The sequence below is a fragment of the Ziziphus jujuba genome, chromosome 5 (genome assembly GCF_031755915.1).
Source record: "Ziziphus jujuba cultivar Dongzao chromosome 5, ASM3175591v1".
NCBI lineage: Eukaryota > Viridiplantae > Streptophyta > Magnoliopsida > Rosales > Rhamnaceae > Ziziphus > Ziziphus jujuba.
In genome coordinates, this window is record NC_083383.1 from 10251767 (window position 1) to 10271011 (window position 19245).

General features: G+C 32.9%; 5 protein-coding genes across 6 annotated transcripts; 1 reads left to right on the forward strand and 4 right to left on the reverse strand.

Annotated features, from left to right (window-relative positions):
* Positions 1-529: 529 nt before the first annotated feature.
* On the reverse strand, positions 530-1890 carry LOC107420786 (fasciclin-like arabinogalactan protein 14). The gene has a single exon (XM_016029834.4). It carries the CDS (start codon positions 1800-1802, stop codon positions 882-884), a length of 921 nt encoding a protein of 306 aa, XP_015885320.3. The 5' UTR covers positions 1803-1890; the 3' UTR covers positions 530-881.
* A 2253-nt stretch (positions 1891-4143) lies between these two features.
* On the reverse strand, positions 4144-7465 carry LOC107420780 (uncharacterized). Its single transcript, XM_016029826.4, has 4 exons — positions 7036-7465; positions 6108-6204; positions 5546-5605; positions 4144-4485 (listed from the first exon to the last, which is right to left on the reverse strand). Exons 1-4 carry the CDS (start codon positions 7314-7316, stop codon positions 4402-4404), a joined length of 522 nt encoding a protein of 173 aa, XP_015885312.1. The 5' UTR covers positions 7317-7465; the 3' UTR covers positions 4144-4401.
* Positions 7466-9029: 1564 nt separating this feature from the next.
* LOC107420809 (glycosyltransferase BC10) lies at positions 9030-14467 on the reverse strand. Of its 2 annotated transcripts, XM_025075038.3 has the most exons (12): positions 14188-14467; positions 13134-13320; positions 12840-13030; positions 12346-12444; positions 11982-12082; positions 11799-11870; positions 11561-11651; positions 10847-10927; positions 10124-10183; positions 9906-10028; positions 9772-9810; positions 9030-9619 (listed from the first exon to the last, which is right to left on the reverse strand). In XM_025075038.3, exons 2-12 carry the CDS (start codon positions 13201-13203, stop codon positions 9491-9493), a joined length of 1056 nt encoding a protein of 351 aa, XP_024930806.1. In that variant the 5' UTR covers positions 13204-13320; positions 14188-14467; the 3' UTR covers positions 9030-9490. The 2 variants fall into 2 exon arrangements, with proteins under 2 accessions (XP_024930806.1, XP_015885359.3); XM_016029873.4 differs by having other exon boundaries at positions 12840-13320; positions 14188-14464.
* Positions 14468-15776: 1309 nt separating this feature from the next.
* Positions 15777-18430, forward strand: LOC107420810 (probable plastid-lipid-associated protein 8, chloroplastic). The gene is made up of 4 exons (XM_016029874.4): positions 15777-16098; positions 17110-17233; positions 17768-17947; positions 18093-18430. The coding sequence occupies exons 1-4, from the start codon at positions 15862-15864 to the stop codon at positions 18290-18292; spliced, it is 741 nt and encodes a 246-aa protein (XP_015885360.3). The 5' UTR covers positions 15777-15861; the 3' UTR covers positions 18293-18430.
* Positions 18283-19210, reverse strand: LOC107420811 (uncharacterized). Its single transcript, XM_016029875.4, has 2 exons — positions 18915-19210; positions 18283-18808 (listed from the first exon to the last, which is right to left on the reverse strand). Exons 1-2 carry the CDS (start codon positions 19075-19077, stop codon positions 18588-18590), a joined length of 384 nt encoding a protein of 127 aa, XP_015885361.3. The 5' UTR covers positions 19078-19210; the 3' UTR covers positions 18283-18587.
* Between the last annotated feature and the right edge of the window lie 35 nt (positions 19211-19245).

Consider the following 19245-nt stretch of genomic DNA (forward strand, 5'->3'; position numbering starts at 1 on the left):
TCATGGGTAATAGAACACTAAAAGGCATCTTAATTACCAATAAATATGAATTTAAATGATTTATGAATGAGAGAATTATTATATGTTTATATTGATCAATTCTAAGACTTTAGATTCAAAAGAAATTTTTTTAAAAAAAATCTAAATATTGTGATAAAAATGTAATATTATTATATCCATTCTATCAAAGATTGGTTAAATATTTTCTTTTATACTTTTACCGAGTAGATCTAATAATATTATACTAATAAATTATCAAATTAATTTAAAAATGTAGTATATTATATACAATGAATTAATGTTAATTTTTTAAACTTAGTATAAAAAATGTTTCTTATGATACAATAATCCCCTTCACTTCCCATTCAGATATAAATATGAGTGAGTGATTCAGCAATCGAGCAAAATAAATGTTACTTGAAATTTTATACGTTACAATATAACAAATTAAATAGGCAACACTATTAGCAACCCTGTTAATTTAATATGTATACGAATAGTTCATCAATCTGTAAATTATAAAAAATAATTTGAATATTCAAATCAACCCATATTATAAAATGGCCACTACAGAATTCGAAGTTAGTTTATGAAATGAATCATAATATCATACATAAGATATATTTATATACGTAGAAATATTAATTGGGTGTATGATAATGATATATAACATTTGCAAAATTCAAATTTGTCCCTTTTTTTTTTTTTTTAAACAATCAAATTCACACATTTCAACCCAATTCAATTTACCCTCATTTTCCCGCCCGATTATCTGCTAATCATGATCTTCTTCTTCTTCTTATTCGTTTTCTTCATTCCTTCTCCATTTTACGCATTATAATCCAACTTATTTATTAAAAAAAAAGGAAAAAATAGCAATATTACAAAGCCACAAAGTAAGATACCAAAGCCGTCAAAACCCCAGCAGCACCCACCATCATCTCGGTTCGAGAACCACCTGATTTTTTCGGTCCATCAGCAACGTCGGAGCCTGCTGGCCCCGGGGCATCGCTCGGTGCATCACTCACCGGTGCATCGCTCGTCGGCGCATCAGCAGATGGTGCATCGCTCTCCGGTGCCTCAACCGGAGTATCAGCAGGCGACTCAGCCACCGGAGTTTCGGCTGAAGGTGCAGGAGCTTTGGACTTCGCCGGGACAGGAGCAGCTGCCGGAGCCTTCTTAGGAGTAGACGGAACTGGAGATTTCGCTGGAGGAGCACTCTTGGGAGCTGGAACAGGAGCAGAAGAGGGACTCTGAGAGGCAGAAGAGTCGATTCCAGGAATGGCAATCGGTTTAGTGATTTGAAGAACAGAGATATTAAAAGGCTGAGCGGCCACAGATTTCACGAGCTTCGAATCAAGATTCGCGCCCTTAACCGCCGATCCGAAAGCGATCTCGCCCTCGTTAATCAAACCTACATTGATGAAACCTTCCTGAGCGACCGCTTGACCGGAGGCCTGAAAAAGCGTCGTCAGCATCGTCGTCTTGTTGGAGGTTCCAGCCTTCGTCAATTTCTCGACGTCGTAGTAATCGAGGATTACGTGAGCGCTCAACACTTTCTTGATGAGGTCGTTTGGCTTCCCGGAAAGAGAAGAGAGAGCGCTGTTATCGACGGCGAGGACGGTGATGGTTCTGCGGCTGTTGATCTCATCGTTGAGTTTGTTTTGAAGTAAGAGACTGTTGAGGTTGCTGAATTCCGGGAACGTACCGAGGAGCTTGGTGATGTTGAAGGCGGTTGCAGAGGAGATGAAGAGGAGGAAGAAAACCGCCAAGGAAAGGAGAGAAGAGGCTTTGTGATCCATGTTTTATAAAAATTTTAATAGTGTGTTGTGTATTTCTTAGCTTTTATAAAATGGTTGCAAAGCCTGGTTTTAAAAGAGAGGTTAGGAGGGGAATATATATAGGGTAGGAAATGGAAAGCATGTGTTTGCAATTGGAGGGTTTTTAAACGTGGATTGTTAGAGTTAGATGGATAGGAGTAAATTTCTCTTTACCATCCGTTTTGTTGCATTGTGTGCTTGCGGGTATTTTTATTCTCTAATTATAGATTTTTTTTGTTAGTTGATAAACATGATGAAAGCTATGGTTTTTTTTTTTTTTTTTGGTTAATGCATTACTAATTAATTAAAACACTTTTTATAATTTGTTGTGTTGGTGTAATTCTAATAAGTTGAGTTTAAAAGGCGTGTTTGGATTTGTAATCGTGTTTAGTTAAAAAAAAAAAAACAATTTAAAGTACTTTTTTGACCAAAATAATCAATAAACATGTTCAAGATTTTTTTTTTTAAAAATAGTCATTAAATATATTAATTAAAATATCAAAAATAAATTTAAAAGTATTATTTTATTATGCATAGCCAAATATTTTATCATTTATTTTATAAAGCACTTCTTAATAAAAACACTAAAAAAAATATAAGTGCTTTGAAAAATAAACGCTTATTAAAATGCATTTCTAAATATGCACAGAGAACCATGTGTGGAAAAAAAAAAAAAAAAAAGGTTTAGTTTTATATACACCCTTTGTGTGGCATATATATGAGAAATTTATAATTAAGTGATATTGATTCATTCGCTAATCTTATACACCCATATGTATAAAGTTGTGAGTTTAAAACATCGCAAAAGTTGATTAAAAAAAGTACAGTAGCTGTGTTCTATTTACAAAAGTATTTGAACAATAAAAAAGTAAGAAATTAACTGTTTGGACCATAAATTTACCAATTTTTTTTTTAGTAACAATGGTTTAGTATTGATTAATTAGAGTGATTGAAGGCTTAAAAAAAGCTAGATTGTTCTTGAAGTAATTAATTAGAGTAACAATGGTTTATTATTCATTTTTAATCAAATATATTATTAACAAGATTAATGACGATTGGTGAATATACATGAATCAAATTCAAATTATTCAATTAAGATGGAAAAAATGCTTTAATTAGAAGATTTCCATCATAATGGGAATTGTAAGATGTCAAAGCAAAATCGTATTAACCAAGGAAAGTTTGTCTTTTAAGAAGTGGAGATTTCAACCAATAAAGAGCAGGTATTTCTTAAAACTGATTAGATTAGATATAAAATAGAAATGCTTATTTTCACACAACCTAAATTGCTTTGTACAATGCATTTTTATGTGAAATGTTGATATTCTTTGTTTCAATATTATATTATTTTAATTTAATCTACTAAAAAATTTTCTACCACTTATAATATTTAAAAGAAAATTTGATAAAAGAAAAGAGAATTTTTATAGATTGAAAATAAAAAAAAATATATATATATATAAAAAAAAGTGTTATTGAAGAAGCTTTTGAAATTCCACTCTCAATTTTAAAAAATATTTTTTATTATGAAAAAAAAAAATATATATATATATATATTTATATATTTTTTTTTTGATATCTTAAAGAATCCTTGCAACAAATTTCTGATACTCCCAAAGTATTATAGAATTTTTTGCTTTTGGAAACATCCGGAGGGTTTGTGATGCTAAATTTGCATGTAATCCAAAAATTTCCTCTTTAAGCCCCCAACCCCCACCTTTTCACTATTATTATTATTATTATTATATTTCTTATTTTATTTTTAAAAAAGTGTCAAAACCTTTTCCTTGCTTTAATTCACCACCTTCCTCCTCTTACCTTGACACCATGGCTCTCAACATCACCTAGCTCCTCGGCTAGTTCCCATAGTTCAGCACTTTCAACTGCTATCTATTCCAGACCAAAATCTACGACTGAATCAATAACGGCCAAACCATCACCATCCTCACCCTTTAAAAATGCCGTCTCAGTATTTCTGGGAAACCATTGGACGCCATCACTAATATTTTTAAGGTCCATGTAATGCTCGACTACCATGGCACCAAGAATGTCAATAGACTGGTTAACAACAAGAAAACTCTCATCCAATTCTAATTCCAATTAAAATATATATATATATATATATATGTTAACTAAGTACCGAAAAAATTACTATTTGTCACTACTAGCAAACCCTCTAGTTATCCAGAGAAACAGAAATCATTCATCAATCCAGCTCCTTGATATGCAAGTATTAAGGTAATGGAATTTCAAATTTATACAGCCATTGTAACCAACAAACGTAAGGGCTAATAGTACTACAATATCAAAATACGCCATAATATACTGAATCCAATTGTTTTGACCCTCACATTTATGCCTATCAAAATGTCTACATTGACTTGCCCAACCGTCAGGTATCTTTAACTACCATACCTAATAGTCAAATCAAAACTAACAACAAAATTACAAATAGCATCAAAGAGATCTATGCAAAATTTCTACGTCAAAAGGCAAGCAATTGAACTTGGACAATGTTAGTCAATGCTACAAAAAGGCCGTTACAATATGCAATCATAAATCTCCAATTGCATGCAACTGTTTATCCTGTGATCTTGTTAATAATATCTGCAATGACTTCCTCCATGTCTAGATCTTTCATTGGCTTAAATGGCCGCTTCATGTCCTGCAAAAAACGGATTTGCATATGAGGGAATGCAACAAGGAAAAAGGGGAAAAAGAATAATTCATACTCATTTTATGCTTGTTAGTGCAGTTATTTTGTGTGTAGCAAAAAGTAAAATGTTGTTGCAACAGAAGTTCAAAGACTACGATATTCTTACAGTTGATTGCCCGACTAAGATGTCTACAATAAGATATGGCATTTTTATGCTAGACTGAAATAAATTTAATTAAAGTATATACAAGGAGTACCATGGCATGGCATATATATGATCTAATTGAACTACATGATTAAGGGGCCATGAGACAGCTCCTATACTTTTTTTGGGGGTGAATTACAGAATCACGTGATAAATTGGTGTTGGACACAAGCTTGATATACATTATAAACCACATCCTAATGGCTTAAGCTTTTGGAATCAGTGATAATTTAACATGGTATCAAAGCTCAAAATCCTAACATTTAAAGAATTGATACTTGTATGGACCAGAATGGCCTACAAGTGAAGGGTATGTTAGACATAAGCTTGACATACATAATAAATATATAACCTCTAACTATAATAAAAGCAGCCCTGATATAACCAAGCTTCCTAGTCTTCTATATTATCATCTATTTTCTCTCTCCACTCTAGTTTCTCCATTTAATCCCCTGCCAATACTTAAACGTTCCATTATTAATAACATTTGATCAACATTAAATGGAATGCAGGGCTAAATACAAAAGCATAGTTCAATCACACAGTTTCAATAAGATGAATTTGATGAAATTTTTTAAAGTGCATGGCATAAAAACAAAATAAAATGAATGAAAGTTTTCTATAAAATGTAATATAAGGTGTACATGGCCCAATTCATGATATTCACATTAAGATGTTGAATGTTAGTTCTAATTTATAGAAAAGCCAAGTTTAGGGGGCTCCATTTTCATACAGACCAGATCACAATGAAAAATTGGCTCTATGTGAAAAAGGTGTACAAGGACTTTAGAATTTAGCAACAAACTGAAAAATAATTAAATGTAATTACAGTTAATTTAAATTCTATAACACAATGAGAATTACCAAAAGACTGATGAATATCTCGCCATCCTTCTCTCGTATTTCAAAGCAACCCCTTCTTGGCTGTTGAAGGAAAAGAGATGAAATCTCATAAGCACTTTGGTGTACAAAACCACTAATCATAATGCATGCTCAAAATGTATAAAACATATATCTCTGTCAAAGAAAAAATCCTATTAAAGTAGCATTTAAATTAAACTAACCATGCAACCTAGCCTTCAAAATTTATAGAATCGATCCCAAGCAAAGAATCGCTACTACAGATTCCCTTTTTGCAAAGGTTTGTTCTATATTTGGAATATATCTAGACAACATAGTTCTCTGTTTGTATCTAGATGACAACGATCATAGTGTTTATGTTTTGTGCATTGGCTTTCCAAGAACACCAACAGTAAAATGTATATAGAACTCAACTTAATATTATATTATCATAAAGGACAAAAGGAAGTCAGAGAAACAAATATGAAGAACAATCCACTTAATGTATCCCATGCCTCTGAATGATTATTTTACTAAACCCACGAAGCGGAAGCTATGACTTTTTGGAGGGGGGAAAAAATAATACCTTATCAGGGTTGAGCTCAACTTTGACGTTAGGAACACCTTTGAGTAAACCCTTTTCCACCTGCAAAGCCCTAGTCTTGAATGAATTGCACTGCTTGCTGGAGAAAACAACAAATCAGTTAGAGGACAAATTGTTAGCAAAGAAGCCGGCAGAGAACGATGACCAGTAGCCAAGGGAATACATTGGATTACCGTTTATGAACTAACATATTTTAAGTAATCCACTTTTCCTTTTTTTTCCCCTTTTTTTCCCCCCCTTTTTAGGGAAAGAGGAAGCTTTGGGGTTGGAATTTGGAAGAGCTGCAGTAAGTCAAAATTTGTCCAAATGCAATAGTGAAATTTGCTCAACCAGAATCGAAAGTTCAATTTCGAGGTATTGCTATCCACGTAAAGATGCAATTAAAGTCATCATCAACTACTTTTATTCTTGCAAACAATTTCAACGAAACCCTCTCATCAATACCAAACAACCTACAATAGCACACTGAATCAAAAAGTCAAAACATAGTTCTTCCTCCATTTTACCTAATTATTAAGAAATATTCCCTTGTGAGTATAAATAGCAGTAGCCACAGAATCAACAACCATGAAAAACAAGAAAAATCAACCAAAACCCCAAGAAAACAGTCAACTATATCCCATTTTTAAGATTATACTCCCCCAAAATCCACTGTACTATCTTTCCTGAAATGAAACACAGACCCAGATACAGTAAATGACAAAACCTAAATGCTTTCCGCAAAAAGCTTGCCCTAATCGTTAAGCAATTTTTCATTTTCCTTTTTCTCCAAGAAAAGAAAAAAAAAAGTCAATATTGCTAAATATATATTTTACTTTCTTGTTTCCACACTTTCTCGCCATCCAAACACCAAAAAACACGAAAATAAGGCAAAATATATATATGTATATATAAAAAAAAAAAAAACAACCAGTGCTCGACGATAATAGTTCTGTGGGCCGCGTCACCATCGGCCATCTCCAAAGTTTCCTCTTCCATCTTCCTCTCCTCCTTCACTTTCTCCTTCTTCTTCGTCTCAGCCACTTTGACCTTTTTCTTCTTAGGCAACTCGGGCTTCACCGACTCATTCGGAAACGAGTCAGCCGAGTTCGGATTCGCCACCCGTCGAGTAGAGCTCCGAGTGACTCTGACGGACTCAGTAGTGGCCTTGGCCGGCTCTTCCTGGCTGGCAGATCTTTTCCTTGGAGCCATTTGAGAAAAGAAGACAAAGAAAAAAGCTTCGAAAAGCAGAGCAGAGCAGAGCAGCCAAAAACGATAGCGTTTTATGAACTCGCTCACTCGCTCACTCTGCTTCTTCTTGCTGGTCTGTCCATCTGTCTGTCCGTGTCTCTTTAGTAGCTGACTTCCACTAAAAGATATTTTTTTAGGGGGAAAAAAAATATTTATTTTACTTCATTTTGTTTTTTATCCATTACTAAAATTGTTTATTTCCCGCGCTTTTATTGGCGGTGGATTTTAGGAGGACGCTCATGATTGATTGAGAGTGTAATGGGGATGATGGGTTTTCGTACCACGTCCACATATTCTGCCTTTTTTTCCAGCTTTGTGGAATTGTGATTGCCCATCAACATCAAATTAGGCTCCATTCTCCGTGAGATGTGCCTACTGTTACCAAACTGTACCTCTATTTCAAATTTTCAAAATTAATATAATAATTTTTATTACATAAAAATTATGTCCGTGTCATTTATATTATCCTTTTAATCATGAACGAATTTGTCTGCATGCTAAGTCAATGCTCATTTAAAATTGGAAAAAGAAATATATATATATATATATATGTATGTTCATTTCATAAATTAATTAAAATTCTCCTTTCAATACAACAAACAAAATAAACAAAAGTTTAATTTGCGAAATATCTAAAATAAATTAAATTAAAGAATAAAATGTCAAAACAAAATTTTTAATAAAGGACCAAAAGGTTACGGCATAGAATTTAATCATTTGTATTATCTTTTTACATTTTTAAAAGAAAGGACCTAGTTATTATTATTTACCTAAAACATTAATTACCGGATTATCATTTTTTATGAATATTATTAATATTCAACTTGGAGATTAAAAAAACATTCTCACGTTGTTTTATATCGTGTTTTATTTACCAAAATGTATTTAATGTTTCTTGAAAATTGATTTTAATGATTTAGTTTTTCAAAAATTAATTTATTAAAAAAAATTTTTTGATAGTCAATTTATTTTTAATAGTTTTTCTTTACAATTTTTTATTTGTAATAAAAAATTTATAGTTTAAAAATAATTAAATTAAATTTTATATTATAAATTAAGGTTATTTTTTTAATAAAATTCACATAATTAATTATACATAATTTTTTTTAAAATAACATATATTCTTATTCATTTTCTTTAAAATTGGAATCTGATTTTATGAACTCGCATTTCCCATTGACTAAAAACTATTCAAACACACATACACACATTTGTTAAGGATTTAAACTCCCATTAATTTTACCTATTATAACATGGTGGAGGTGTGAGCATATGTAGTAAAGTTTCTTATCAAAAATTCCTAATTTAATTAAAATAGCAATTCTGTTTATATGGTAAAAATTTAACCATTAAATAAAATAATAATTAATATGTGAATTTAAATTTAAAATTCCATATAAAATATGATAACCTTTAGTACTTGCTATACAAGAATCCTTATTTTATTCAGTTAAACATTTATAAAATCTCATAAGTATGGATATTCCCACCTATTTATTTTTCATGAAAAAGTGTCAAGCATATTTTGAAGAAGGAAAATAAAATAAAGTAACCAAACTTTCGAATTTTATTATTATTATTATTATTATTTTAAAAATATATATAAAAGTTTATTGTCAAGTGAGATAGATTATATCCCTTTGGAGACCATAAGAAAAAGTGGATTGCTGTAAATGATAAAAAATAAAATAAAATATGGCTTATTGACCTTTTGATCTTGCTATCCATATCAAAACTGTGTCAAAATTTTCAATCTTTCTACATAAAATCAATGAAAAAAAAAATCAAAAAGATTATGTTTCAAATATATGTGAATACATAAATAATAATATAACCCAACAAAGAGAAAAACCAAGAAAACTACCTAATTGGTAACGATAACAGAGGAAGCAGCATTCGGAAAAAAGGCCGCACTTTTAAGCCCCCATACCAAAACTGAAACTTGACTGCCTTAACCTTCTCACCCTCTGCCAGGTAATGCTCTTATCCGGCTAAGAATTCCAGGTGTTTCTGATTGTCATCGCATAATCTACTAATCGATATCTAAGAGAACTGAGACGTGGGTTGGTGGTGAATCAAGAATGCTATGCTGATCCAACCAGGAAAGAAAAATAATGATATGGAAAAAAAAAATGCTAAACAGTGGTATAATTGGAAAAAAGGTGAATCAGTTTATTCAAAGTTTCTGGATAAAACTTTCTGGCAAATAAATAACAGGGTCTCTTCATCCCGTTCCATATGCAAGGCTTGGTCACAGTAATCTTCTGCAGCAGTAAATGAAAATCAATCACTTTCTTTTTTCCCAAGAATCAAACAGATTAACAATGTTTAAAGCAAACCAGTTTCTTCAAGCCCACTTTTTTCTTTTTTTAAAAAAAAAAAAGAAAAAAAAAATTGAAAGCAAATGTTTATGTACCGCTGCATCGCTTGTAACATGCACACTCTCATCGATGGACTGAAAAATCAATACCAAAATCTCATCAAATGAGTAAATATGTAACACCAGGGAAATGAAGTGATATTTATTACCAGCTAGATTCTACAGCATACCGTTATGTTCTTGAGGAGATCATAAGTGATATCTTGAGCTCTGTATGCTCTTGGATGCCACTTCCCTTCAGACCAATCGACATAAGTCACTGACCAATTGGCGATTCCTTCAGGATCTTTCATCTGAAGAGCACAAATGATAACAATGGTTGATATCTACATACAAATTTTGCAAACTAGAAGGACATGGTTTAATATATATATATATATATACTAACCAGGAAAAATGTTGGCAAATAATGCTCGTCCGAGTAGCAATTGCGTCCATCCATGTTTGGCTGAGAATGTCGAATGCATTATCTCAGTAATGGTGATATCAAAATGCAATAAATTAATACCTTTATTATGGTAGCTTAAGATTTCATTATCTATGAAAGATTAAGATTTTGAGCTCAAAAACACTTCATGTAAGACCGACTGTTCCTTTAGAAAACTTCTAAAGCTTCAAGAGGGAGGCCTTCTTGCATAAGGGAAAAGAAATAATTTTGCTTACAGAATCTGCAGTTTGAACACATCATGATCTAAAGATCGAAGACACTTCTATGCCATTAACTAGCTCTATGAAACACTAAACATAACAAAGATGTCGAATAATCCCAAGGCGAAGAAAACTACCAAAAAACAGAACCAACTGTCCAATCCAAAAGGCAAACTTCCATTTCAGATAAGTCCCAAAAACTTTTTGCAAGTCAACCATGCAATGATATCACATTAAGTGCCAATGTGGCTGCATTATGTGTCAAAGCAATGCAAAGCCTTAAGAAATGTCTAGTGCTCGTCTGAATTTTAAAAAATTTAAGTACAGGAAGAACAAGATATGTCATTGAGGTTATATGAGTTCTGGGGATAGGGAAAGAAGCCAGAAAGCACGCAGAAAAGCAAGACAAATTATATCATCCACAAATCAAATCCAAAGAACATCATTATTTAGAATGGATTACCTTGCAATAGAGCTTGAACTTTGTGTGGTAGAGACTGTCTGCCATAATGATAATTGCATGCTGCCGTTTCAAAGAGAACCACTGCATTAAACATGAACAAGAATTAGCCATATGCTGAGAATCATCTATTGTCTCTGCACTCTACGGTTATCAACTTTCATTATGCTGAATGTTATCAAGCGATTCAGCTTCATTTCTGAGTTTTAATTGGGAAAAAGCCAAGCACCAAAAAGACTAGCCCGCATTCCCAAGCCATAAACTCATAGAAACACCTTGTTACTAAGGTGAAATCGATGATGAAAATGTATGTACATCTGAAATAAGTCCAATCTGAAAAACATCAACCTAAATCATATCTTTGATGTGTAGCGTTGTGGGGCATAAGTGCCATTCGATATACCAATTATGGTTAACTACCTAAGACATCATATATCGTTCAAAAATAGAAATGGCTTAGAGAAGATCAAGTTCACCTTATTAAATCCACCAACTCTTTTAGGAGAAGGCAAAGAATCTAGAAGCTTTTTGCGAAATTTTGTATAAGGAATACTTTAATTCAAATGGGTAAAAACACAAAAGAACTTGTAATTCTGGATATTATTGGACAATGTCAGAGTAAGAAGATAGCTAGGATGACACCACGTGTTAATGGCTGCAAACCCCTCTGAAGTTTCTACTTTTTATGTTATATCAGTAAATTAAAAGGATTTTTACCTGTGAACCCTTCCGAAAATCCCGTTTATTAACCTCAGGCATCATATGCTCTGAATACCGACCATTTCCATGAGGACCAGGGTCGACAAAACTAGAGACAAAGAAAAAGGTTAATTTAGATGGACAATGTAATAATACTATTTTCAACCATCCCAGAGTATGAGCTCTAACAAAACTAGCAGCAAAATAATCAATGAATTCGCATTGGTTTTTCTTCTCCAAAGCATGGCATGCTTACCAATCAATAAAGCTGACATTTGTAAACATGAGATAATTATACACATATTCGAAGTTATGCACCGGTACACAGCTGAGACAAAACATAGAATACAACCAATCAGTGGAAGTATCAGCATATCACCAATGAAATCCCGTCATACAAACATCAAGCAAATTCGTCTTTGGTATCGTGGGAAATAACCTATCAGAGAGCAAGACAAAATGCTGGTTTGCTGGGTCTATTAGTGCGTTCGCCAAAAGTCTCTTCTCTGCCTCAACCATGTTAAACTTACCCCAACCAACCTGCAAGTACAATATTTTACAACCTCAGCTCAGATCCCTTTACAAAGTAACGTTAATATGGTCAGTGAAAGAGGAAAAAAAAGAAAGTCTTTGATCATAAACCACTCCATTTGAATCACAACATTGGACCTTAATAAAATAAGACATCAAATTTTCACTATTTTACTTGAATGGTGTCGTTTTGAAAGGTAAAACAGATGAAGCAATAACCGACAAAATTTCATATCTAACTATATGCACATACCATAAGAAGTTTCATATACCTTTTCACTATGTATATCTCGGCCGATAAAATAACGGCTCACATGTCCTGGTCTTTCCCTAGATGCATGTACATAAACAGTAAATCTGTCCTCGTGGCCCTGCAGGAAGAGAGTATACCATGCTGCTTTTGGTTAAGAGTTTGAAATAGCTGGCAATTTGAAACAGGTTTTAAACAAATTTAAGAAGAAGCACAGGTTCTATTCTTCTCAATGTAAATCCAAATTAACATCTAAAATAATTCTTTATGATCTTATGTTAGAAAAACCATCATTGTATCTAATAGATATACAAAATCAGCCTCTGAAAAGGCACTAGATACCAAAAGTGTATCATTAGTGAGTGATACATATTTAATTTCTAATCCTTTTGCTACACATTGAGATTCTCTCCCAAACATTCACTTTAAGATTCAAAATAGTCCATATATCTATCTATCAAATATATCAATACTAAAAGCATAAATTGGTGAATAATAGAAGAAATGCGGGCTTACATGAAAGAACTTTTCCCAAAGCTTCTCGAAAGGTAATGAACCCGGAGTCAAAAACATGAAAGCAATTTTGGGTGTCTTTGTCTGAACAGGATGTGACTTGAGAATTTCCTTTATTACAACCTCGGATGCGATCTCATCATCTGTTAAAGGCCTCGAAGGAAGAAGTGGCGGCCGACGAAACGCCCTGCAACCTTTTGAAGAAAAGAGAAAGCAAGAGGCAGAGCTGCTTGCAGGATAAACATAGACACCAATGAGAAAAATGCTGACAAATGAAACCAAAAGAATTATCCATACTGGTCTTCTTAATTGAGGCCGTTGTCGAGGACCAGGCATGACAAGGAAATCTTTCATGCCTAGCCTCCATGCACGAGCTTTCTTCATCTATGATGATCAACTTTCTTCAGCATCATAGCATCACCACCCAAATCATCTTTTTTTACAAAACTCTTTTTGATTTCTACTAGTACTGTACCACCCTAGTCTGTCATAGCAAAAAAAATTACTTAACAAACCAAAAAAAAAGAAAAAAAAAAAAAAAGCAAAATTTACATGCATTAAATCTCAAAGCACGTTACGTACAAAATTAAACTCTACTTTAATATTTCAACGCAATATGGAAATAACAGACAGATTAAATATCCATAATTAAAAAAAAATGCTTAAATTCCAAATTAGACAAATAGAACTAAGGTAAAAGGCATAGGAAAGCGAAGGCGAAGTCCTCCAGAGTGGCAAATCCATATAAAGCTACAAATCTAAGAAAGTTTCAACTTCGCCAATGCTTAGCCCATTTGTAAATGTAAATCTTTGTGTGTGTATGTCATTGTGGTTTATTTCTGATTAATTCGAACAAATTAAAATCTGTAAATTTTTTTTTTTTTTTTTTATGAATTAGAATCCGTATAACACTCTTTGATTTGTGATCCTCATTCCATTGGCAGTTTCCAAGCATTATTGTAATAATAAAAAATCCATCAATATCTTGATTCTTGTATAATAAACAATCGACCCCACCTTCTATACTATACCATCCAAACAAACAGACAGTTTTTCAAAGCGAAAACATGACCAGATAAAAATGAAAACGAAAAACAAAATTCAAATTATACAAGATGTGCAAAAATGTCGCAACTGAATGGCAGAAACAGAAAAACAGAGGAAACAGAGAAAATGCAGTAAACAAAAAAAAAAAAAAGGGAAAAACAAACACAAGCAAAGACGATTCAACCTCCATTAAAAAAAGAAAAAAAAAAGAAAAAAAGAAGGCTATGAAATTAGTTTCTGTTTAATTTAAACGAATCAACGATCAAAATTAAAAATGAAGAACAGAGAAAAATGAGGGATTTACCTGTGGTTATGGGAAAGAGGAAGTGAAAGTGAAAGAGGAAGATGAGTGGGAGATCTGAGAAGAGAGAAGGGAGTGTGGGCAGTGGGCAAAAATGAAAGAATGGAAAAGGACGTGGAGTTCACTCTCTGGCTCTTTACGACTTTGCTTTCGGTTTGTTGGTTTGGCTCTGGTTTTGGCGAAGAACACTGCATTATTCCCACGTAATTTTTCACATTTTATTTATTTATTTATTTATAACTTCTTGCACATATTATGTGTTTTTCCATTGTCAATCATTTATTTTGAAAATAAGAAATAACCCATAATCGATATAAAATAATCTATGATTATTATTTTTACTTTCTAGCATCTATTCTTGTTCTGATCTTTTTTTTTTTTTTTTTAACTCATTGTTCCTTTGTTTACATGTAAAGCAATGAAATAAATAATATAATTTTTCTAATTATATTATGGTTATTATTTATCATTGTTTTGTTCTTATGCAATTAATGGAAATGGAATAATCAATAGGGGAACGAAAAAGGAGCCAGAGAATGAGATTGGCTGATAATGTCAACTTCAAAACTGACCAAGCAATCCAACATATATGTCCCTAGAAATGTACCAGTACCTTTCTTCTTTTTATTTATTTATTTATTTTTGGCTGTAAAAAACCGACGAACAGCCTGACCCCTTGGATATAAAGAGCTGATATAGGAAATAAGAATTAGCTTTGTGTTCCATTGAACAAGTTACTGTTAGCTTATACATTTTTATCATTTTTTTATTTTTTATTTTCATGAAAATCATTTTTATTGGTTTTAACATATACAGAATACAGTATATAACATTTTATATTAGTTATACACATAAATAAAATAAGTTTTAAGACCCGAGAAGAAAAATAATATTTGATTAAAATTGATTAATGAAGAAGATGAAAAAAGAATTACAAAATTATAACATAAAATGTATATATTCCTTCTTTTTTTTTTAAAAAAAAAAAAAAAGGTAGAAACTACAAACAAAATTTAGTATTGATAGAGGAAATTGAATACATGATATATTATATTAGTGCTCCAAACTCCACTGAAATTATTAATTATTTATAAATGATATTTATTTTACATGTTTTTTCATTATCTAAGTTTAGTTATAAGACTAAAAAGACTAAAAGGTTGATTTTGATATTAATTACTAATTCAATATAGTTTTTTTGTATTCATAAAATGAATAAAATTATGGATATTTTGATGTTTTTGTGTAAACTAAGAAACGTATCACCATCTTCCACGTGCATTTTTTGGCAACTCCATCTTCCACGTGCATTGCTTATGAAATCTTGAAGAGCACCGTATTTGAGATAGATTATAGAATTTGGCTGGCTTGGCCAATTGTAAATATTTTTATTTTTATTTTATCAAAAATTTATATTATATAAAGAATATATTAAGCTCAATGAGCCTATAGGATAAGGCAAATAAAAAAAGTTTCCCTACGTGGAACCTGAAATGCCAATAGTTAGACAACGAGCGGGCTCCACATTGATTTTCCTTCTACGTGGCACCATCACCAATTATCCGATAACTTGCACAGATTTGCCAGGCAGATCCAGATTTTTTCTTCTACTTCTTCGTCATCTTTCTCCGCAAGTTTAAAAAAAAAAATAAAAAAAAAGGTTTATTTTCCACTTCCATGGCTGCTACTTCTCCATTAGCTCTATTGCCCTCTGGTTTCAGAGGAGGCCCTGAGGCCTCCAAACCAAAGCTCCTAAATTCCCGCCCAAAACCCACAAATTTCATATTAGCAGTTTCGCCTCTTTCTCAGTGCCGTCGTCAGCTCAAGACCTTCAGAGTTTTGGCTTCCGTTTCGGTTTCTAATCCTGAAGTTCGGACCGGTCCTGATGATCTTGTTGCATCTATTCTTTCGAAGGTAAATTTTTAATTTTTATTTGTTTATTTATTTTTTTGTTTGGGTACGTGGGCTGCGTTTGGTTGCTGAGAAAATGTGGGGAAGAGAGTTTAATTAGTAAATATTTTTAGTTTGGTGACAAAATGCATAAAAGTTAAATGTTGGATTGGAAGATTTGATGTATTGCATTTTTTTTTTTTTTAACCTCAATTGATGCATCTTAAAGGAATATATAATTGAGGAAATGAAGCCTTTTTAGCTGTCTTTTTTGTTTATCTTTTTCAAGAAAAAATGGAATTGGATATTAGTATTACCAGGCTCATTCTCAGTGAACAAGGAAAAAATATACTATATCTATTTTACCAAAATGCAAATGAGATTGGTTTCCTAGACCCACCAGTTTTTTAGAATAGGAAGTGATTGAGATGAATAAGTGGGAATCCAGTGTGCAGCTATTATTGTCCTTCCATTCCTAGACATAGTGGGACCAGTAAAGGAGTAGTATGCACCAAGAAAACATGATAACTAATGGAGACTAGAAAACATCGCTTGTACTACTAAATTTATCCAAGAATAGTTATATGTTATGGAAGATAGACCTTAGATGGATCAGAGCTGCCCAAGACTCAGAGAAAAATCTGCATTACTTGGGCTGAAGAAAGGAGTTTGATATATTGTGATTTACTATGTACATGCGTTGTAAAAACCTTTCTTTATTGTTAAGTTATGGTCCATAGAAATATTCATTTGGTATTCCTTAAAGTGCCTGTTACTGGTGGCATTAACCTGAAACCCAACAGTCACTGGTTTTGGCAAGTGATGATTTCCATTCCTATATACCATCTAGGCATGCCTTGATCCTATTGATTCATTCTTGATATTTTCAACTGTCATGTTTTTGGGTTTGCAAATTCATATAGCCTTTATTATTTTATCTCTGAGAATAATATGGGAATGATATTATTTGGATTTTCATGCTGTCCCTTTTTGACATTTGACCATATGAAATCTGATTCGTAACTCCAAAATCAGGTAACACAAACAGATAGAGGAGTTTTACTGAAAAAGGAAGAACACGAAGAGGTAGCTAATACAGCTAAAGAATTGCAGAACTACTGTGTAAATGAGCCAGTGAAGTGCCCTCTTATTTTTGGAGGTAACCTCCTACTGGAGTAACATGTTTTTCTGGATGTTAACACTTTGAACCTGAATGAATTACAACCATAGAGATGGAGATTGCAACAAAATTTTCGGATAGAGATATTTTATTACTTTTGCCTTTTTTTTTTCCCCCCGAGTATCAAGTTAAGTATGCTTTCCATCCATGAATTCTTGGTTAGCCATCTTTGATATGCTTATTCATGGCTCCTCTGCTCTCTAAGTTAGGGAGAGAAGGCTGTAGTTGGTGGCCAAGGCATGGCCATGTGTGTTGTTAACACCTACTGTTGGTATGCCAAGAAATCCATCTCAGCCTTGAAAGAACTAACATTTGCCGTTTCCACCATCCCAAGCCATGATGTTTAAAACTTACCAAAGTTGTGCAGAAGATAATCATAACCAGTAATCCTTCATTTGGAATGTACCCTTTAAGCATTCCGCATTCCTGCAACATTTATGATATTCTGCTCATTGATTCTTTTCAGTATGATTGTTCCTTAAATGATGAGTACTTATCCAAATGCTGTTTCAGAATGGGATGTGCTGTACTGTTCCATACCAACATCACCTGGAGGCGGTTATCGGAGTTCACTAGGCCGGCTGGTTTTTAAAACGAAGGAAATGATTCAGGTTATCGAAGCTCCCGATGCAGTCAAAAACAAGGTTGCATTTTCGGTTTTAGGGTTCCTGGATGGAGAGGTCATTCTGAAAGGTGAAGCCACCATGCATATTTCTGTATGAATTGTTTAAAAACTTTGTTCACCAATTTCAACTTTATCAGTTTTTACAGAGTAACATAACATCTCCCCTGTTGAATCGAATATTTGCTTGTATTGAATATCTTGTTCCTGTGCCAGGGAAATTGAATGTTCTGGATACTGAATGGGTTCAAGTTATATTCGAACCGCCCGAATTGAAGGTTGGTCCATTCGAATTTCGATACGGTGGTGAAAGTGAGGTCAAACTCCAGATCACATACATTGACGAGAAGATCAGATTGGGGAAAGGCTCCAAAGGCTCTATCTTTGTTTTCCAAAGACGCAACGCTTCTGTTTAAAGAAAGTTATCACTTTGTCATTTCAAGACAATGTACGTTTATGTACTCTTATGTAAAATATTCTTCTTCTACTTTGATTAAATCTATTTTCATCTGAAAAGAAAAGTAAATAATAAAGCATAACAGAAAATTTCCAAATCTCCACTCTTGAAGATTGTTTTTTTAATTTTCAATACACTTAGCCCTTTAGCCGAAGGAAAAAAAAAAAAAAAAAAAAAAAAAAAAAAAAAAAAAACTGCTTTTCCAACTTCTACAAGAAAGGAATGAAAATGAAAAGAGAGAGTCATAGGCTTCGCTAGCCAGGGCCAACTTTAGGAATATCGTAATGCTCACTCAGATTGGCTAGGTATTGATTGAATTCTTGAATCCGAACTCGGTGAGACTTGGCGGCCATTTTTGCAAGCCTTTGGCGATCAATTTTCTCCCACTGCTGGAGATACCGCCTCTCTGCCGGTGTAAGATGATCGTCTTTTTTCATATCCTCAGCTTGATCCATCGACACCATTGTTTCTTCACCTACCATGGAAAAAACAAAAAAAAAAAGTTTCAAACTTTTAAGCATGTTTAGAAAACTGTTTGTTTGGAAGGAAAATTTGCAGGGAGGCAATGAACAAAACCATACCATTTGAGATGGGAGTTGTCAAGGATTGTGAGAAATGAGAAGAGTTCTTCTTCTTGTTGTGTTTCTTTTTCTTCTTTTTATTAATTCCATCGGCAGCTTTTACATTCAAAGGTTTGCCTTTCAGCTTCAGCTTCCCAACGACGACGTTCTCGTAGTCCGACATTTTCTCTGGCCCCAATCAATTCTGCTGCTATTCTACCTTAATCTTTTCAAAAGAAAATGAATTGAGATTTTGGTTCCCAAAATTTTTCAGCTTCGCTTGAATCTTGGTTGCAGAGAGATGAGAAGTATAGTATAAATCAATAAAGAAAATTAAAAATATATATAAATA